The sequence below is a fragment of the Strix aluco genome, chromosome 3, assembly GCF_031877795.1.
Source record: "Strix aluco isolate bStrAlu1 chromosome 3, bStrAlu1.hap1, whole genome shotgun sequence".
NCBI lineage: Eukaryota > Metazoa > Chordata > Aves > Strigiformes > Strigidae > Strix > Strix aluco.
Window position 1 is genome coordinate 44,422,088 of NC_133933.1, and position 22,645 is coordinate 44,444,732.

The 22,645-nt window shown below is 36.3% G+C and overlaps 1 protein-coding gene across 2 annotated transcripts in view; it reads left to right on the forward strand.

Moving 5' to 3' along the window:
• AKT3 (AKT serine/threonine kinase 3) overlaps nucleotides 1-22,645 on the forward strand; it is a 161,088-nt gene that overhangs the window by 69,930 nt on the left and 68,513 nt on the right. For both annotated transcript variants that reach the window (XM_074818365.1, XM_074818366.1), the window contains exon 3: nucleotides 14,519-14,644. In XM_074818365.1, coding sequence (XP_074674466.1) covers nucleotides 14,519-14,644 — 126 coding nt within the window. The remainder of the gene's footprint in view (nucleotides 1-14,518; nucleotides 14,645-22,645) is intronic.

Here is a 22,645-nt window from a genome sequence, read left to right on the forward strand (position 1 = left end):
TAAAAACAAGACACAACTACCTCTAATAAATGTTTTGATTAAAATGGACATTTCTGAACCTTCTACAGACAATACCCGCTCAGATGTGACAGCATTTGTGACATCACCAGTACAGACTTTCACAAGGATTTTGAAGTCAGTGTTGTAAGTCAGTTTCCATTTTGTTTTTATTAATTAGAAAATTGTGCTGTTTACTTTCTAGAGGAAGAAACGTCCACTAAAACCATATCAAATTTATTTAGTTAATTCAATAGTAATGCAAATATTTTTTTTTAAATTACAGTTCCTTATTGGTCCCTATTATTTTGGTGTCACAAATGTTAAATATTTGGTGCCAGTTAATTATTGTATGTATAATCAGAATTTCAGAAAGGCCAGATGTAGGAGGAAATTATCAGTGTTTTCTCTTGTATGAAATTTGACTTCTGCATTGAATAAAATAATTGTAGCGTTTGCTGAGATCTATTTAAGGTCATCCTGTAAGTTATTAGACTGCTTTTTGTATCAGAACTACTTTGGAGGCTGTCATTAAAAACTTTTCAGTAATTTGAATTAGGAAAAAAACGTATGCTTATAGCAGAGAAACCACAAAATATGTGTCTGTTAGCAGAAAAACAGTAACAAACCTCATCCTGAGATTGGCTAGATAAATTTATACGTCTTATCCAGGTCAGTCATCTTTCAGTTCCATCTTGTGGTTGAAATTTTGGGGTTCATAATTTATAGCTCTGTTTTAAAAGTTTCTAAAGTGACTGAAAATGAGGCAAAAATTTTTTGCTAGTGAAATTACAGGGTCTAGTATTTTGCAATTCTGCTTATCAATCAAGCTTTCTTTTAATTGAGAGCACTGGAAAAACTTGAAGCAAAAGACTTTTTAACACCTTGCGTGAATATTTATTGCAATTGTAATATAATAAAATCATGCAGGATGAAATACTGTAAAATATGTATGTTAAAATTGAACTGTATTAAGATTCTTATGTGGGTGTTACGAGCAGTTTTATTCATTTTAAGGCAGTGAAATATTTTAGAAATATGTTGAATCCTGAGGTTTAAAACTTGAGTTGTTTTTTTAGCTTCTATTAATTATAGCCTGCAAATTTAAGAAAATACTTTACTGACCAAATTGTTCTTATTTTCTTGGCACTGTTTCTAGTATGGGGAAGTATTGCATGGCTAACTCAAAATATCGATTTATACTGGGATCTCTGTGTTGCTAAGATTTTGTTAATAACATTAAATTGTAATAACTGCTTCACAAATACATGTCAAAGTGTTGTATTTCTAGCTTTTTTCAAGTTGTGAATTTTAAGTGATTTTTCAATTATTTACCAGAGTACAGAGGTTTGTACATATTCCTTATAGTTTACATATTTTTATTTGTAATTTATGTGTACATGTGTAAAGAAAATGTTGTCAGAATATGCTTTGCTTGTATAGAATGTGAAATTGTATTAGGGAAATTCTTGGTTTAATATTGTGTCAGAACTGTCATGGCATGGTTGCTTAGAGATGCAGTTGATCTTAGAAATTTGAATCACTTGAACTTGATTTTCTATCTTAACTGGAAAACAAGAATTGCAATCACAAGGTAGAGCAGCAGCCCGATTAATCAGGAGTTAATCTTGCATAAGTTCATGCTGATGCCCCATCTCCTTTGCATCTTTCTTGCCCCCAGCCAATTATTCCCCACCTCTCCTTTGTGCTGATACTAGCTGTACAGTGAGCTGAAATTGTTTTGATCTGGTCAAAACCTATTTTCTCAGGGTGTGCTTTTGGTTAGATCGTTTTGTAGACCTGCCTCAGCTGCGCGGATGTCAGTGCTGATGAAGTGGAGCTGGACATGGGATGCACCTCACACTTCCTTTGCAAGTGTTCCTCACCTTCCCAAATGCGCTGTGCTGGTGGTAGATTGTATTTAAGGTGAACCAAAGTGGTCAAGGACTGGGACTTTCATTCACCATCAGTAGTCCCTAGCTAGTACCAGATTTGTGCTAGGACAAAAATTCATAGCAATTAAAGCAAGAACCTGCCTATGTCGAATGTTTACGCCAATTTTCTGAATGTGAGATTTTAATTTTTTAAGAAAACGTGCTCAAACAAGTTTGGAGATGCCTCACGGCATTCAAGGAGAGGCTGTCTTTTTCTAAAGATGCTAGCAGGTATTGGGTGCTGAATTGGTGGGAAAGTGGCTGGCATTGCCATGGTGCAAACCGCTAGTTACGTGGTGATGTTACAGAGTTCAGCTAGAACTGTAGATGAGGAATGTCTGAAAATCTGTTCCTCAACTCTTCTGAAAATGTGTTCCTGTGAGATGTCTGGTATTCTGCTATTGGCCATTTGTGTTGTTAAATCTTTTTGTTGTAGTCCTTCCTTTGAAACCCAAACCTAATCCAGTCTTTCTCTCCTCCCTCTGCTTCTTTATAAATTCAGTGGGGTTTTTTTTGTGTGTGTGTGTATTTTGTCTCTGAAGCCCTTTTGTTCTCTTGTGATTTTTTTTTTAATATAGCTAGCAAAACTGTATTTTATTTGTTTACCATGGAATAATAATATTTTCAGGGTTCCTAAAATTGTGTAACTTTACAAATGGTAATATTTTTATTTCTTTTTTCTCAGCACTGCATACTTAAGCAAAGGTTACATTAATTGTTCTTAGTAGTTAATTTAAATCTAAACACAGTGTATGAGTATTTCAGGTTATTTCTGTAACTGTTTATTAATCCAAGTAATTCTTCACTGTATTTCATCTGGTGTTTGTCAGCTCACTGGCATAGCTTTGCCAGTCTGAAATTCTTCACATTCTTAATAAACTTGAATAGTTTCACTGTCTTGCAATATATGTAGTGGTGATCCCAGATCATTGTTGTATATATTAACTGGAAGTGTTCCTAACAGAGAACTGTAGAGCATCATGGATTGAAATTTGACTATGTAATCCTATTTTGCTCTCATCCTTTTATCCAGTTTCCTATTTCTGTTCTGTTTCACCACACAGCTTTTTTCGTCCACACAACTACTGTTTCCTTAAACTTACTAAAAGCTTTTTAAAAGTTGAAATAAATTGTGTCAGTTAGTCTTTCTTTATCCATTTTATTTTCTTGACATTCTTAAAGAAATCCCATATGTATGATGGGGATGATTTTTCTGCTCAAAGGCAGTGCTGCCTTGTTTATCTTATGTCAGTTTGTGTTATTTAAGTGTATGATTAAAAACAGAATTATAAACAGTTTTCTTTGAGTACCATCCAGCCAATTGACTTGAAATTTTCAAGTTTCTTTTTTTTAAACTTTTTTTGGTTCTTCTTGGGGGCGTGGGGTGTAATTCTCCATTTATAATCCTTCAGTTTAACTGTCATCATTGAAGGGTAGCTGTTTTTTGCCAGTAGTTTTCACCTCACTTAGAATTTCTTAGTAATTGTGGATGTATTCTGCCTAGTTCTGGGACTCCTTAGTACCTAGCACTCTGCTCCAATACCTCCTTTTTGGTCCAGAGACAGTGAAAGAATTTGTTACCTGAAGCAGATTTCTGTTGTAGTCCTCTGAGGTAAAGACCAATAGAAAGAAACCATTCTGGTTCTTTGCAAATACTGTTATCCTCAGTTGCAGACTTCATTGTATGTCTGATTAATTTTCCATCAAATTTTCATCTTTTATTTTGCTTGAGTTTTTTATTTCCCTTCCTTGGAAGTTCACTGCATCTTATTTTCTGTAAGCAATACTTTTAAGATTTATTAATTTTGCCATTTAACTACAGTGTTTATTTAAAGAAGCCTACGTTTTCCCAGCTCCATTCAACTGTTTTCTTATCTTCTGTGATTCCAGGATGATTTGGTGGGATGAACAGGGTGAAAAACTGGAATTATGTGGTAAAAAGCAAGAAGACCCTGAGGGTTGGATGGTATATTTTCAGAATTTTGAAGGTTCTTATGAATGAAACATTTGGATTGCTAACAGAAATACTGCAAAATACAGTCCAGGAAGAAAATGGGGGTGGAGGTGAGGGAGTGGATTTGAAGTCTTTGTCTCCCTCCCGTGCCCCGTGCTGAAGTTCAGTTTCACCTTTAAGTTTGCGGAGCAATTCCTTTCCCAAGTACGATAGAACTGAAATATTTTGTGGTTACTATTACATGGTACTTGAATTAATTCCTCTATACTGCATTGATGAAAAGGAAAATACCTCCTGCTCATGCATTTTAGAGTCAGTAGTATCAAGGAGTATTGGCGTCAATAAATTACTTCTCTGAACTTTATTATGTGTGATATTTAGCCAGTTTGAGAGAAATAAAAAATCTTGAAGTGGACACTATTTAAATTTGGGGGCATGGGATTTTCTGCAATTAACTAGATTGCTATGGTAGGCCAATATATTAAGCTCAGGCAGTTTTGCTGCTAATTACACACAACTTCTCTGGAGTATCGGATATTCAGATCCATTTTATGAATATGGTAGAGAGAATAACAACTGTAAAACAAAGCACTGTGCATGTAAGTGACTGTTAGCGTGTATTTCAGAAGGGATAAATGCTCACCATATGGTACAATTACTGTGTCCAAGTTTTCAAATTAGCTTCTCTCATCCTCCTTATTACTGTCTTTAAAAAGAGAGGAAAAAAACCCAACATGATTTATCTACTCTGCAGCAGAACTCTTGACGCAAAACAGCAGCCCAGTTCTGTCCAGTTTTTTTTTCCTAGCATAATAGAGGCTGTCGGACTTTTTTATACTAATTACTGTGTGAGCCTCAGATGAACCCCCTTCAATTCACAGGGCTTTGTTAAGGGAGGAGCTGTCAATGTGTCTGCCCGTTTGCAGCTGTGCTGTGGCTTTAGCTTGCTTAACATTATGCTGCTTTTTAGACTTGACAGAAGGGATTTTTTTTTTTTTTTTTTTTTTTTTTTTTATTAAGGCAAAGCAGCCTTGTAGCGAAATGGTTTAAGCAGCTGCATTGTGGGGAAGCACAAAGAAGTTATTATTGTGTCTGTTTAGGGGGGTCGGATGGAGGGGGGAGATATTCGGCTGCTGTTGATGCCGATTGTTGACTTGCCATCTGCCAGATAGGGAGAAGAAAAAAATGACAGCTCCAGCAGGGTGTTCAAGAGGTTGTTTGGAGAGACGCATAAACATGTGCAGATGTCGAACTGAATAATGGCAAGAACTTGAGACGGTTTATGATGCTGCTGTTGTGTGTGCATATACAGAATGAATGTATGTGGAGATTTGGTTAGGAGGTGGGTACATATTAATTATCATTGTCCCCCACCGCCTCCTTTACTTCTGTTAATTAGTTCAGGAGTTTAATATCTTCCCTCCCTCTGTTGTTTATTCCTAAAAAGAGCCTTTTCTTGTAAGGAAGAAAACTTTTGATTTCTCCATGTGGTGGGTTTGGAAAAAAAAAACAAACCAACTTGATAAATTTGGTACTTGTGGAAGTAGAAAGAGTAATGCACTTATTTCAGTTTCAGACATTTGGTGGACAGGTGCTATACAAGTTCTTACATAGCTTTGTCTGTCTACCTCAAGACTGATACGTTGCATACCCCTACTATTGCATCCTGAGCTTTTCTTATGCAGAAAGTGCCAATCGGTGATCATCTAGTATTATATAGTAGACAAGTAAATGCTAGGGGTTAGAATGAGATTAGCAACTAATTTTCTCTTTCACTTGATCTTATTTTCAGTTCTTTCTCCAAAGGCAAGAAGCTGGTCAGGCATAACATATATTTTCCTGTTTGACAGTTGCACATAAAATAAATTTGGATTTCTCTATAGGAATACAGTTTTCTTTCTTCCACTAAAATCCTTTCTTATTTCTTTTTCGGTGATTTCTGCTGCTGCTGAATTTCCAGGATAACGTGAAAGAAATCTGGAAAAGGATACAAGCATGGAGGGAAATTAAGTTAGTTCAGAAAGGCTAAATGAAAGCATTCTCTTATCCAGGTGATCTCTTACTTTAAAGATAAAAATGGAAACTTTAAAATGATGAATTTTCTTCTCTACTATTATGTGAAATTCAACATTCTGATACCTGTATTGAACTGAAAAATGGAAAATGAAATAGTGGTTGAGGTGCACTGTGTCTGTGGATTGCAGACATGTCTTCTGGTTATCCGTATATATCAGGTTTTTTTGGTCAGTCACAGCATGACTTAAATATTATCTTGAATGAACTTAACCACCCCTTTCCACCGAGTTCTCACCAAAAGTGAAGGAACCCCTTTTTATGGTATCTTCCGTCTTAGGTCTAATAAGCATCGGATCTGTTGGTCATTGATAACAATAACTACTGATGGGAGCATTTGATGTCCCCTTTTATCACCATGGCAGAGTGGAAGAAGTCAGTTTTGGATTATGTCAACTTGATTTTAACTGAAAATTCAGGTGTGGCTGCCTCCTAACCCAGCTACCAACTTCTGCATCTGAGCCTGGACAGAGGTCAACAGCACTGCACATGGAGGATTGCTCTTTGCCTGTTAGTTGGGTTGTAGGTTCTTCTCCATAGAATTGTGCCATTTTCTGTGTTCTGTCATTGCTGTTGTGAAGCCCAGGTTACTCTGGTTAGTGATGAATTGCTGATTACTGTGAAGCCCCAAAGTTCTCCTGATGTTTACAGCAGTAATGGAGCTGTTCTTTCAACTCAAGCAGTTTGAGGAATGCTTGTGCGTATCTCGGACTGGTTCTTTGCAAATGATGCAGGCTAAATGATAAAGCAAAAAGGTTGATTTTAGCAGTGTGCTTGAGGAAGAAACGTAGCTGAATGATGTTGGTGCTAGCTGTTTGGCACCTGACAAGGTCTGAGGCTAGGAGCATACCTAGTGACAAGGAGAAAGTTCAGAGGAGCTATTTTAAAATTACTGCAATGTGCCAGTTTTAAAAGTGAGACAGTATGCTTTATGAAGATATGCTAGCAAGTATACCGGTTTTAAGAGGGGAAAGTCACATTAATTTTTGACAACACATTAATCTGTCAAAGAAACTCAGCTGAATGATAATGCTATTGTCAAACTTATCATATTCCTTTGCAAACAATGGAAAGTTTGATATTTCTTTTGTAAACTAGAGTTGGCTGTTTTACAGAATGTTGTAAGTAGAGAATATTAAGATGTTTAATTCAGTTTAGCTATGTGTAAAAAGCATTTACATTTTAATCGTCTGATTTAATATATACATTTGTACCAAGTACATAAATTTAAATTGTTGCTGCTGTAGCTGACTGTCTTATTCAGTGCAATTTATAGATTAATATTTGTATACTTGTCCTACTCTTCAAATATTTTCAAAATCTGAAAAAGATCCTTTGGTCTACTAGCACTTGATAAAAACACAAGAAAGAAAAGTAGTATTTTTTCTGTTACACAAAGTAGCACTTGATGCTGATAGTCCTATATAAAAAATTATAAATATTTGAAAGTACTGAGAACATGAAGGTTTTTAGCTATAAAAAATAATTATGTGAGACAATATTCTAATTTTTTTTTTCATTTACCACAAATACATCTCAACACTATTAAAAACTACAAAACTGCTTTGAGAAGCAACTAAATAGTGTAGCATTTTGGGCTTTGGTCCTATAAAGCCTTATGCAAAAGAGAAATTTAGAAAATGTGAGCAGTGTCCCTACATGTTTCCAGGATATAGACCTTGGTTTTCCATTCCTGAATAGTAGGCATATTTAGAAAATATTGATCTCCTTTGTTGTGCAGGGATGCTGATGCAATATAGGACTCTGTTATTCCAGACAGCATGTGCTCATATCAACTTCTATTTAATTTATTTATTGTTCTAATTCTTATCCTTCAAGAATGAAGGGGAAGTGAGAGTGATGTTGAAACTGGCAAGTTTTTCTTCCTGTTGGCTCAAAATGGACATGGTAAAGGTCAGTTCTCAATTTGTCAGGATGTCAGCTAGCTCAGTATTTCTGGTACAATTTTTTAAAAGGACAAAATTTTGTGCATATGAAAATTGAATATGTACTGTGAACATTTATTTCCATGAGATGCCAAAACACATCAGTAATTTTGTGTGGATACTGCAGATGCCCAGTTTGAAAACTGCGTTTGCGTTTGAATAGCGGTATGTATGTCTCTGCTATTGAATATTTTCCTCTAGATTTTTTGATATTTTAGAGAAAAGATTATTAATGCAACAGGAAAGGGTTGAATAAACAGCTGGAGCTGAAGTACTGTTGCATTTAAACAAGACAGGACAGTGACTCACTCCAGTAGTCTTAATGAAAAAATTAGGGCAGCTGGTGGCTTGAACCCTAGTGAGACTCTAACTGGAACATGTTTGTAGGTTGCATTCAGAACCTGTGGGGAAGAAAACCCCACAGTAAGATCAGGGAAAAACTTTCGCTTGAGGAGAGTGGTCCTCCCTGTCGCTTTAGCTGCAGAGGTGCATGCTGAGACTGTGGGGAGCCACTCTATGGTTTCACCCTGCCTGGTGACTGCACCTCCCTGCTTGGAAGTACTCTGTTTTACTTGTAGGAGCCCTTGTCTTTGATCGCTACCTACTGCTGCTTCAGGAAAAAGGATCCTACCATTTGCCTGCTCTTCAGTGCATCTTGGCTGGCATGGAGGAGAGAGTTGTCCCTGCTTTCCTCTCCCCTTGCTCAGCTGAGGAACTTCTAGAGCTTGTTTCCGAGGCTGCTTGCTGCCTTCTGCAAAATCTTAACATCTGTGTGGTTTTCACTGGTTTCTGGCCACACAGCTGTGAATAGCTGAACATAAATTGACCAGTCTTTATATTTGCACTGGAACGCTGCCATGTCATCCTTGAACCTTCTCACCTTAACCACCCAGTTTGCAGGAAACTGAATGGAAGCTTATCTGTGGTATAAGCCGATGCCCACACATGGCATGAAATGTTTCCTAGTTGTGACTGGAAAAATTCATTTGTCTAATGTAAGTACAGGTGTGCTCAAAATGTCATTTAGCATTACTGGGAATGGTGGGAAAACAGTATAAATAAATAATCATTGTCTCACAGTATAAAAGACAGACTCAAAAAGCGTTAGTTCCAAATTCTGCTTTTCTTTGAACTGCTGGCAAATACTTGGGAGGGGATAGATAATAAAAATAGCTTTTAAAATGCTAGGGCACATTAGAAAAAAAATCACAGTTTTATTTAATTTTTTGGTATGCAATAAGATTTTGTCAAATCTTTTGCATGGTATAATTACACATTTACATTAGATAGAAGAACCTATATTGAATCATGAGGACAGGTATACATTTTCAGGTTTTTTAAACATTTTTTACAGTGGCTTTGAACTGGATCACAAATTTGTTATCATGAAATCAGAAGTAAGTAATTAGCAGAAGTGCTTTACATTTACTAGTGTCTACTGACTTAATCAAATAGTCTGCTGATGCTTCTAATCGTGTGTTAGGTAACACTGCCCTCAGAGGGCCAAGGTAAGTAAATTCAATCTCAAAACCACTGGCATTACTTCTGATATTTTACTTAACCTGACATTAATTACAGTTGTTTCTTTTAAAGAAAAATTGCATATGGTTAAGTTGTTTATTTACTTTTATGTAATTTTGTTTAATGCTCTTAGATAAATTCAACTTTTCCCTCTCTGTTGATTAAATGTTAGCGTAGGGAAGCTGGAGTTTGATTTAACAAAAAAGTCCCTTAAAAAAGAAAGAAAAAGAAGAAAGGAGAACAATATTTGTGTATTATTTCTATTAAATCCATTTTAGTAAATTGATGACACAGAAAAGGCAGATTTTTGGTGTTCTCTGCTTGGAGGGGGATTTGGTTTTTTTCTTTCTTTTTCCCTCTTATATCTCACTTATGTCTGTGTGGCAGCTGTTGCTTCTTTTAAGGAAGCAAGTTTTTGAACTCAGGTTTCTGTTGCTTATCAGCACTGTATATTAAAGACATTTCCTTCACACCTCTAAAATCATTTACATATTGAAAAATGTAGATGTTTTGCAAAAGTGATTTTTTAAAAAAATATTTAAAAATAATAAGATTAATTTTAAATTATGGAATAATTTTTCAAGAATTGCTAAATTTCCATATGTTTAAGGATTACAAGAGGTGAGGCTAACAATAGAAAGCATTGATTCTGATGTGGAGTATATGTTTGAAGAGAAAGTTTGAGTTCTGAGGTGAAGTTAAAAAAATTACGAACTTCGAGTGATACATTTGTCTACACAGATTTGATGACTACTCATACAGTTTCTTAGAAAGGCCTTCTTTTGTGAAGCTTCTCAGTGGTATCAAAACTACAAACATTGCATCACTAGAATAAATATATTTTGTGGAATGTCCTGAAGGCAGGATTCTTGTTACTAGCTGTCAAAGACAAGAAAGAAAATCATTAAGGTGCAGTACAGAGAATACAGAGCCAGCCGTGAGGGTGATGTTCTAAACAAACCTTCATTAAGCATTCTTTATTACTGTTGTTAGCCAGTATATTATTAAATAAAACATTAATTAAAGAGTTACATGTTATGACGGTGCTTTTTGCATGAAGATCAGATTGCACTTTCATGTGCTTCAAGAATGTATTGCTGTCTTATTTCATCTTTTGGGTGTATTCTCTCAGTTTTTAGTAAAAAAGCAGACCCCAACAGCCTAAAACTGATTCTAAATTTGTATTCTCTGTGTGCGTGTATGCATTTGTTGTCTGTATGTATCTGTAAAATACATATTCTGGTGCCCCTTTTCTCAAGTAGCTTTAAAAACTTTGAATAGAATTAAAATGATGTAGGAATTACTTGGCTTTCTTTGTTGCAGTGGTTGAAATTAGAGACCTCTTCTTACTGCCTAATAAACAGATCCTAAAAGAACATGTTTTTCAACTTAGAAGGGTATAAATTTAAGCAAAATGATAATTTAGCTTACATTAACTCAGCAGGAAGCAGGGTACAAACTGATTAATTCTCTATGGCAGATCCACAGCTCCATTTCATTAAATTGTCAGGATATCTTGTGGTTTGGTTAGCCTGCCTGGACTTCTCCTTTCTCTTGAATTAATGAATTTCAGATGTAAATTTCCTGTTGTTTGCTTGTGTTGATATATTTGATAAACATACACTCCAAATGTCTTTAAAGTAATTTTAATATTGTTCATACTGTAAAATATACTTCTTTTGGGTAATTTTTAATGTAGCTCTGGTAAGTCAGAAGATGTGGAAGTGTCTTTTCAAATATTCTGCTGTGTTTTAGTATTTTGTATGGAGGATTTATCTTTCAAAGCAGGTCAGTATGCACATGTCTGTTAAGAAGTATGGACTAAAATGTTTTTCTATCCTTAAACAGATTATGTAGAAGGAATGCAGTTATAAGAGAGCACCTAGAGTGCATCTTGAGAGCCATTAAACCACTTGAGCATCTAAGTGAACTGTTCACTGATACCACTGTTTACTTTAGTCTTCAAAAGTGTTCACCCATTTGTTAATTAAATTACAAAATAAATAAAGGGCAGATGATAAATATTCATGTATAGGCCTTGAAGAGGGATTGGAATATCGGTCATTGCATGACAAAACTAGGGGATTTTTTTGTGTGTGTGTTTGTACAGATGTCTTGAAAAAGTAGTCTGACCGTGATTCATGTTGGGGAACCATTTAGGAGAAACATTCTTCAAAGAAATGTGTCTACAGAAGAACTGTATGGATCCTTATGAAACCATAGTGTTTTACAGTTGCTTTTAAATTCCATGTCCTGTGTCTGGCTAGAGTTTGCAGGTCAAAGACAGAGGTACAGCTGTACTCATGGATAAACTGGTACTTACATGTCATTCAATATTTATATCTTCTTGTGATTAGGTTTTGTCCAAAGTTGCTACCTCTCTTCAGAGGAGCTTGGAAGTGCTAGTCACACTCTTCTAATGGTTTTTCTCCAGGCAGGACATCAGTTGTATAACTCAGTAGATGGTCAAAAATCTGTTGATTTAAGAGACTATGAGTGTACCTAGTAGAAGCCGAATGCGATCTGGAGTGTTGTCCTAAGAGAAGTAGAGGGAGTAAGTGATCAGGGAAGGGTGTGCTGGGTCTCTAAGGGCACCTGCTAGAATGGTTTCCTTTTCTACAGGTTTAGTTCTGGAGAGTGTGTATGTAAGTCAAGAAAGGCTTCTGTTCTTTCCTGAAGTGACTAATGAGTGTACTTACCTTGTCACCTCTGATTCTTAGAGCAGTCTGCTTATCTCCCTGTTGTTTATTCCTTACAGAAAGGAGGACTTCCTTTGAAATCTGAACTGTTGGGTGGCTGACCTGTTTTAGGCATGTTGGTATTCTCTCCATGCTGTCCTTGAACTCTTCTTCAGCAGTTTTTAGGTGCCTGCCTTCCAGTTAAGATAAGACTTAGATAAGACTAAGATCTTGCTAGATTTTAAACCTAGTAACAGGCGCTTTCTCTCATAACAGTCACTGTTACAACTAAGTAACATATAATTTATTAGAATTGTACAGAAGATTCTCTTTATGGTCTGTTTAAGAAAACAACTAGGATTTTAATATTTTTAAAACTTGTATTGGATGATATGATATGTAAGGTTTTGTTTTGGCTTCAACTTTTGAGTCCATGCAGATTTCAGCAAATTTGTTGCATGGCATATTTTTAATGTGCTTAAAATATGAGTCATACCTTTGCTTAGGCCTATGATTACTTCATTTTCAAGTATTCAGCAAACTGAATTCAAGAAATGTCTTTACCTTTTTGTGTAATGATGATACAGTTTTTCACTGGTGTTGGTATTAAAAGTTTCACATTTGTTTTCCCATACTGCGCTTGTATTTCTTCTCCAACTTACAGATATATCATACCTGTTTTTTTGTTTTGTTTTGTTTTTTGCTTTTATGTTAGCTGGGATTTCCCATTGTGAAATCAGTTCAGACTGGCAGTGTCAGTAGGGATGTTTCCAGCTAAACTAGCACCAGAGATCTGAGATTGAAAGCTCTGAGTCAATACAAATGCAACTAGTGCTATATCTGCTGTATTAATTTTGTGATCAAATTAAGTAACGCTTTGACTTTTTCAATTTTCTTTCTACTTATATAAAAATGTCTAGATAACAAAATCAGGCAGGTGCCTTGCTATCTAGAAGTGGGACTAAATAGGAATAGTTTTGCTACTGAGGGCCAGGAAACATGTCAGCACAAATAGCCTGGTGTTAATTTTTCTTATTCTTTCCTCTTCTCTATATCCGACTCCCTACCCTGCTTCTCTGCTTAAATGCATGTTGAAGATCAGAAATGTTAATGGCTGCAGTTAGATTTTTAAGCCATAGGCATCATCAAAATCCGTACAAGTTGTGATCAAGTTCAGCAAGGCCATGTTATCAATTCCCATGTTGAACTTCAGTGACAATTAGTTGATTGCTCTGATGCGATCAATGAATTTTTAGATTAGCCTTTAATGTACTAATCTCTGTGTCAGATGGATGTAAACTTCTTTCTAAAAGCTACCTAGCTACAGCTAACAGGGTGCTGAGGTGGTAAGTGGCACTGAAGGGCTGGGCTTAGCCCGGCACCAGTGCAGCCCCAGGGTCAGTCAGTTCTGAGCATTTTGCAAACAGTGAGAAGTCGTAGGCATGGTTGGAAATTCTGCATTTTTAAAACACTTTTTTTTCTTAAAATGTTCATTTGTATAATGATGAAACAGTGACTTATTTAAAGTCTTAGTAGGTACTTGTACATATGTTATTTATTCTGCAGAATTGCTAGAAATCAATGATGGGGAAACTTGGGCAAGTCTAAACTCACCTGTATTTAACTGAGTAATTGCACTTTAAAAATAAATTTGTTGCTGAGATTTTAGTGTGGCATTGTAAATTATAATGCTATTAAAGAGATTTTTCAACCTGAAATAGCAAATAAGTGGCATTAATTAAGCTATTGTGTCTTTGCTGGCCTGTTCTGTATGTTTCTGGTCCTGAATACCTCATGGCTTGAAAACTATTCTGCTCAGACTGGGGTAGGGGGAAGGTGGAGGTGATAGGTTTATTGGTGGACTTAACTCTTCGAAGGTAATTGGCTTCTACTTTTTTATCCCTTTTGCTTTCAGATATGTTTGTTAAGTATATTTTGTGTAGGTTCTTCCATTACACCCAATCTTCTTGTATTTGGTTAGTGTATGTTTTGAGGAAATTAATGGTTTTTACTTTGACTTAGCGGGATACATGTTCTACCTTGTAGTAGTTTATATTTCATTTTGATATTAAAAGTCAAGCTGTAGTGCTTAGTTTTGCCTGCAGCAAATTCAAACTGTTTATAGGTGTAAAGATGTAGGATTTTGCAGAGTATAGTGTGATAAAATTTAGAATTACAGAATATTACTATATGGTGCTTGTAGCTTCTCATTCCAGAGGCATCATTGTATAGTCCAGGCTTACCATTGCAATTCCATTTTTTCTTCTTTTGGAGGGAGTTAAGGTTTCCTCTGTAAATTGAAAATGTCTGAAAAGATTTTGGTATAATTAATTTTAGACACCGATAATATGTTACATTTTTTAATATCAAAGGTTTTTTTCTACAGTACTAATGAACATTTTTTTTCTCCTTTAGGAGAATATATAAAAAACTGGCGGCCAAGATATTTCCTGCTAAAGACAGATGGCTCTTTCATAGGCTATAAGGAGAAGCCCCAGGATGTGGATCTGCCATATCCACTCAACAACTTTTCAGTGGCAAGTACGTATTTCCAGTATTTATTATTTGCTCAGCATATTGACAAAATATCTGCTACATATTGCTTCACGTGTAGTTCAGAATTTATTGGTAACACTGCAAGTTTGATGCCGTGTGTCACACTAATGCACCAACTAATTTTATGTCCAGCCCTACAAGATACCTTTATAAGAGCAGTGAAGATTTTACCATGGGTTGTTTTTTGAATATTTTTGGAAGTTTGTATTCTCGTTTGTGTGTGTGTATGTATCTGAAGTGTCTGTAACTAACAATAACGTTTGACAAATGATTGTTGTAGGAAGAAAATTCCTGGAAAGCATAACTTTATTCAGATCATTGACCTCTTTTCTCTTTTTCAGTAGTATCTCTGAATTCACTTGAAAACTCAAATTAATTAGAAAATTATCTAGACTGTTAAATGACACAAAATCATGCTAAATTATTTTTCTCTTGGATAATCAGGTAATCAGCTCTCCAGCCTGGTTAATCAGTAATTTCAAGCAATCAGACAATTTGCATATATTAGCAAAGCTACAAAGTGTGTATCTGTTGGATAAAGTGAAGACATTTTGATTTCTTGTTTTCCAAGAATGTTTCTAAAAGAAAAATCTGTAGTTTTTTTGATCTGGCAAAGTGAGATTAGTAGAAGAGTGTTTCTGAACAGTGAAAGTATTTGAGGAGCAAAACTGAGGGGGCAAAAAATCTCCCTGAGTGTGAGTTGTGGATATCATGCTAGGCCCTTTCAAAGGAACACTAGAAAATTTACCCAAGTTATTTCAAAATTGTATTAGCGTACTGCAGTACAACAAATGACGGTATTTAGTTTTATAGAGGAGTTTTGGAGCCACAAAAGCATGTGTTCTTAGAAAAAGGGTTCCCTTCATCTGCATTGCTGAAGATGGAACAAATGCTACTGAGACTGAATTTACCGATTTTCTTGATCAAATTGTTCTTGAGATTGACTCAGCCTTTGTTTACACAGTAATTTGGTGTTTTATTTGGTAAGAAAATAATCTTGTGCTCCAAGCCCATGTCTTGTCCGACAATTAGAGGAGAAAAATTTTGCATATTTTGATTGTGACAGAAGTCTTGCAAATGATATTGAGCATGCAAACCTTCTAATAATATTAGAAGCTCATTTCACCCTGTTGCTATTCAATGTAAAAAGCAGTGATGTCTTTAAGTTGTTCATATGAGTAGGAATTGACTGGATCATAGGCCATTATTCCTTAGTTATTGCTCTGAATATTCTAGCCTACTCATTTATAGCAGTTAGTAGTTTCCTAGATACTTTTTTCCCAATGTGCAGCCGAAAGAACATTTGTAGAACTACAATAGGGTTTTTTGTTCTGCTTTACCATGTTCCTCATTGCATATCCTGTCTTCTTAGTTGCTGCAGCAACTAGGATGATCCAAATGGCAGTTCTGGTAAGCAAAGAAATGCATAATTAACAATTTATTTCAGTGTGTTGAAACTGGCGGGTATTTGTTTGTTTGTTTTTTTTGGTACCCAGAGGCCATCTCATGTAATTCTGACATTAGAATGCTGCCCCTGAACTTTGCCTTGGTGGAAACTGGAAGATTTCATACTGTTTTCCAAAATGACACCATCACCACTACTACTTGCCCTGCCCCGCCCCCCCAAACAACCCAACCAACCAAACCCAAAACCCAAATCCTTTCTGCAACTAGCAAGCCCCATAGGTCTGATTCTTAGGCAATATAAGCTAAAGGAACAGGCATGCAATATTAATTGAAGAAATACAGTTTCAGTAAGCAAGATTAGTTTTTCTGTTTTCTGTCAGGAAAAGGAGTAATTTAATCCGAAATTATTTCTGATCAGTGCAAGAATAGGGAGATTTTTTCACTCATAAAAAGAATCCCATGAAATTAAGTGTAGTATCTACGTAGAATTCACAGGATGAAAAGCAGAACATTATGGTATTACACTAAATTGTAAGGGATGGTAAGTTTTTTTGTCAGCTATTTTATCTGTGTGAAGATGAGATCATCAGGAGCAAACAAGCAAACAAAATTGCTGTATGAATGAATCATATCTCACGGGCAGTACCTGGTAAATGTCAAGAACTGGTCTCATGGCCTCTGATCCAAGAGTTCCTGAGCTGCTGCAGTAGGTTTGTGGCCACAAGCAGTGCAACATATTTTTCCTGTAATAGTGAAGTACATTTTTCATAAATTACTAGCCAGGCAGATGGAGTGTGAGATCACTGTTAATACCATCTTGATTAGGTTGGCAGGGACTTAAAGATATGTCTTTACAGTCCTATCTTCATGTAATCTTTGTAGCTATCTGTAAAGTGAGAGTGTGGTCTCAGTCTACTTTTTGCTCTCCAAATGATAGACATCTTTGGCTCTTGCTTACAGCTTGTTATTTAAGCAGAAAAGGCCAAGGCTGTGGTATTATTTTCATAGTACTCTTGGAGTTGAACACTGGAAAGTTTGCACAGCTCTGCTTTATATGATACTTGTTCTGTAGTTTAAAACTTTTATATCCAGCTCTATCATACTTCCATCATATGGATATGTTCCCACCAGTGTCTGCTGCCTTCCACTCCTGTGACATTAGCTTTCCTTTTGAAAAGGCTCTTTCCCAGGCATAGTATCATTTTCCCTAGAATGGCTCCCTGATTTCTTCCAAGATAACTTTAAAGTCCTGCACCTGAGCATTATTCTCTCCCTGGTCTTGTGTTGTCTGTGTACTCCATTGGAAATGACAGGAAGGCCAGAGAGAATGAAGTTATTTTACATACTGCTAACAGTGCTTCCAGTGCTAAATATATCTTTGTTAGTAAAGCCTTTCTCATGAGGTAGTGTTTTGTTGTAGGAGGGAATATTCAGAGGCCATCCCTTTTCCTTGGGGTGATCTGAGAGGAAATGGGGGAAGGCATTGAGAAGTGGGTGTGTAAGCAGGCAGACACTTTACTAGAGAGGGGAAGTCCGAGGCAGCGCGCGCATGCTTCAGCCAGTTGATGGCCACCCGAAATGCAAGGGAACCGCGTGGGCCTGAAATGGAGGTGAGGGGTCTCTCTTCCTTGGAGCATAAATGCGTCCCTGAAGGCAAAACAGAGTTGACTGAAGGGTATGACAGAGTGGGGCTGGATGGAGGTGAGCCCCAGGGAAGGATACAGGACTGGCCTCTCTGTGTCCTGGACAGGGGCTTCACTTTGCCTCCCCGTGGCTCTGCTCTCCCGCCTTCGGGCACATGCGAAAGGCGGCGATGAGCACCCTGCACTGCCTCTGCGGAGCCGCCACAAGGTTGCAGGGGTGAAACAATCAGCCAGATCTGGTGACACTGGATAGCATGTAGGAATTGCTCTGGTTTCTCTCCTGTGGAGCCAGCTTATTTTACACCAAACGGAGCTGCCTTTTTTTACCATGGGAGTCGAGAGAGCTGTGTATTTGAAGTATGCTTTTAGTTCCTTAATGCTCATGCCCTGACACAGACTCACAAAAAGTTGTGCTGTGGTATCTAACCATACACTTAGAGATAAATGAAGGTGATGTAATTATATTGGTGGGAAATTTATTGTGGAAAATTAAAACTGGTCGATAGTGGTTTTCAGAGGTAAATTCAGAAGTGTGATCTTACTTGAACTGGTGGGTTCAAAATCAGTTCAGCTCTTTTCAGGAGGCAACAAGCAGTTGCAAGTATCCAGCTATTGTAGCTTAAAGAGATACTCTTGATTGACTGAGTCACGGTAACTGAGTGGGTGTGCATTCCTAGCCCACTTCAACTGCAAAATAAAATATGTTAATGTAAATTGCTTTTGCTTAGACATTTATGCAGTCAGAACCAGTTTAAAAATAATTTGTATTCGATTGGTATAACTTTTCTGTACAGGCAGAGGCCTGAAAAAAATGTTGTGGCTTTTAAAACTCCGTTATGATGCTTTAGAACAAAAGTAGTACTCTGGCTAACAGGATGTATGCCCTCGGTGACAGCCCCTCACCCCACCCCACCCCCCCTCCAACCAGCATAGCCTCATAACACTGTTTTTAACTGGTCCAGTGTTGTGTAAGTAGAATCAACACTGCTTTGTGTAAACCACTTTGGTCTTTGGTCATCATTATTAGGGAAAGCAGAGTGGGGAAGAATTCTACTTCCATTTCTACTTGAGGAACGTTTGTGGCTTTACTGGTTAAAAAAATACTTCTCACATATGCAATGAGTATGTAGGTAATCACATAGCACATTTGGGATGAGGTATCTCTAAGAATTGGCCCTTTGCCTTCACTTTGATCTTTACGTGGGGAATAATTGGGAAGAGCTGTATCCCTTCACAGTAGCCTTTGAGCTTTGGCCAAAAATGATGTCACCTGGAATTTCTTTCCTATCTTGAAAGATAGTGCTTTCTAAGCACTCTGTGGTACAACTACCCTTTTTCTTGTCTTTGAAAAGAAAAAGCGAATTTTAGTTATTGTGTGAAGGTAGCCTTTTATAACCTTTCCTTTATTTTAGTTTTTTTTTTTTTTTCTCTGCAGAAATGATTATCAAGGAACCTTGGCTATTCTAAATGGAGAAGCTGTGCTAGTTTCTCCTAGTCTTAATCTTTCAGTGGGCCAGAAACAAGATTGTATTATTTTGAAGATTTAAAAATCTTCAAAACATGAAAATTGGAAGGTTTCAGAGGAATGATGTTAGGGCTATAAAGAATTCTGAAGACACTCTCTAAAAAAAATGGATAGGAGAATATATATGTATGTTTTAAGTGAGATTGAATTATGCATCAGAATACTTTGGCATTAGACATGACCTTGTGTGCAACTCTACAATTAACTTTTCAATGAGATTTAAGTTTAAAGTCCAGGGTATTTTTTTAATTGTCAGAACACTGAATGACATGAACCCAGAGATAAGCATGTAACTGTAGATACTTACAATTACAGTATAGATTTCATTCCAAAATAATAAAGGTGCAATTGAATAAATAATGTTCATTCAACACTGAAAATACTTCTTTGGAGAAAAAGGCAATGTATGTGTAATGTACTGCATATGCAAGTGTACCTATGGAAATTTGAACTCAGATCTAATGTGTATAACCAATATTACTGTCTGTGTTGGATGGGGTAATGTTTAGCTTTCTGGAAAACTGGATCAGTAATTTTCTTTGGGTGGCTTTCTTATTACTTTATGAATGGTTTCTAGGTGGTATAGTTGGTATTCTGTCGTTTGACTTAGGTGTTTGGATTCAGTTGTTGATTTGGGTCATGAATAAAAATGAGTTCCTTGGTCTCATCCTTCCATTTTAATGGACAGTGTTTTCTCAGATGCCGGTGTAGCATATTGTAATTTTCTATTATCTCTAAATAGGGCCTGGTATGAGCATTGCAGGTCAAAGTTTATAGCCAGGTCTGAGAGTTTTTATGCTGGTGTGATACACCCAGTTGCACAAATAAAATTGGGGTGTTTGCATGAAAGACAGAGAAGGATGTATAATTTTACTGTCTTTCGTGAAAACAAAGTAAACCCCAGGCAAAACCCAACAATAACGTGCAGAAATCTCCTATTTTCATTCTTCCTCTTTGCATGAAGGAACAAATAGCAAACTAGTTGTAATGACAGAAAGACATGGATGCTACTTCAGTACTTTTTGGAGTATTGGAAATAAAAGACTTTCCAGCATGATGAAGTGCATCAAGGATGATCTTTTTCAGCTTGAAGGAATATAATTAAGTTTTTTGTGTTTATTATGCAGGCATGCATGTTGTTGTATCATCAAATCACATATAAGTACTTGTCATGAGCCAAGCCCCACAGAAGTGGGATTTCTACCCATACAGAACAAAAAGTCAGTCTCTGCTCCAAAATACTAAAATTCCAAATATAAAACAAGGGACAGCAGATGGATGTAAACAGATGGGGGGAGTATGAGAAAACAATGAGACAGTATTAGCCTGTAGTACAGGCAGTGGTCTCAGCACATCAACAACTAATCCATTGTCAAGGTTAGGTTTTTACTCTCTTCTCCCTTCTTTTCTCTCTCCCTCCTTCCTTCCCTACTGTTCTTTTAGACATGGTGAAGGAGAGTTTTAAGGAGGATTTAGAAGAGAACCAGTATGGCAAACAGGGAGAAATTACAAATCCTTTTGTGCTGAAATTGGAACAGTAGAAGGATGGATGGCATTTTGATACTAAATAAAGGGTGATACCAAGGATGAGGGTAGGCTGTGGGGACAGACCGTGTTGAAAAGCTACTTATATTTGATGCGACAGAGCTGGGTAAGAAATGAGGAATTCAAAGAGAAGAGTGATATGATCAAAGGGACAATGGAGAAAAATAATCTGTTCAACAGTTTTGGGGATGACATTTTTAGGGGAAAACTACATTTGTTGGGACCAAAGAGAAGATATGAAATTGATCACATAAATGTCTGTGTGACCAAACTTACTTTTAGGGTCATACTCCCCATAGATAAAATGTAGTGAGAAAAGACAGAGCCTTTTGGAAAGCCTCAGAAAAGTAGATTTGCCTTAGAGAGTAGGCAAACAAGCGGGAAAATCGAGAGAGAATCAAGCTGAGGGTGTGTGTATACACATATATTTGTACATATATGTAAAAGCCATAGCTTTTCATATGTATATGAGCAAAAGCATGTCACAACACTGGATGTATCTGTCTCAATGTTATGAAAATGGTGTATTAGTTCTGCTACTTGCCTACTACTTGTCTAACAAGATAGGTCATCAGAGGAGAGTGTGGATTTGGAGTGTAGAGTAGCAGCAACGGAAAAAGGTATTTGAAAGCAGTGTGTTCGTTAAATTTTGACATGAGGAAGAAAAAAAATGGGAGCAGCAACTGAATAGGCAAAGGTTGGGACAAAAATATTTATCTTGTGAAGGAAAGACCAAGAGAAAAATAAGAAATCAAGGTTAAATCGAAATGCAAATAGATACATAGAGACATATAGATATCTGTATATAGATAGCACTCTATATATTTAAAAGTGCATATATTCTAAACAATGCAAGCAGTGGTTTGATACTATTTCTTTTATATCGTATGATAGTCACAGGAAGTTATCTTTTGTGCTGAAACTCAGCTTGTATTAGGAATAATTTCTCAAATATGCAACCTTCTGTTCATTTTTTAGTGCAATATTTTATGGCTGCTTGTATGTTTAGTATTCTTGTCTAGCCATATCAACAAATTCTGCTGAAGTTGAAAACTTCCATATATGAAATAATAAAATGGTATTAATGTTCTTTGTATTTTTTATGCTGAATGAATGTATTTAGGAAAAGAACACTGGTGATTATATGGTTAAAGTTATAGAATTCAAACTTTAAACTTTTTAATAAAATCTGAACAGATGATCTGTGCTTTTTTTTTTTTTTTGGAACTGGCAGGTTTCAGGCCCTCTAATTGGCTTCCCAGCTTTGCAGAGTAATTACAGCTTCAAGCAAACTTTGTCATCTGTGGTTCAGAATGGTGTAAAGTAAACAGAACGTTTTGAAATACAGTTTGTAGTTAGAGTTGCTCAGGAGAGTTTAACTAGCATAACTACTTAATTTAGATAGTAGCAGTTATTTGAAAAAGATAGTCTAACATTTTAGAATTGTCAGTTTGTGGATATGGAACTGAAAGTTAACCTCTGATATGTACCTGACCTTTTTTTTGTTTTAAAAAGTTGAGAAGCATCCATTGCATTTCTTTATACTGGTTTTATTTTTTTTCCATTTTCTGTATAGATCCAAAATGGCCAAATAAATGCTACAGACTTGTTGGAAGAGAATTGTCAGTTTCTGTTACTGATTTGTTTTTTTGCTGCTTCAAACAAGTGTCCTCCCCCAAGGTTTTTCATCCCCTCTAATATTAAAGGGGAAAATTCTCATGACTGATGTTTAATCCCAGCAAGACAGAAAGCTTTAGGATTAAAATGTGAAGTTCCAAGTTGTAGATGGCTAGCATACAAGAACACAAAGTTGAGTCTGTCTGTTTACTGGCTTACTCATCTTTTTGAATGATAATTTAGACTTCC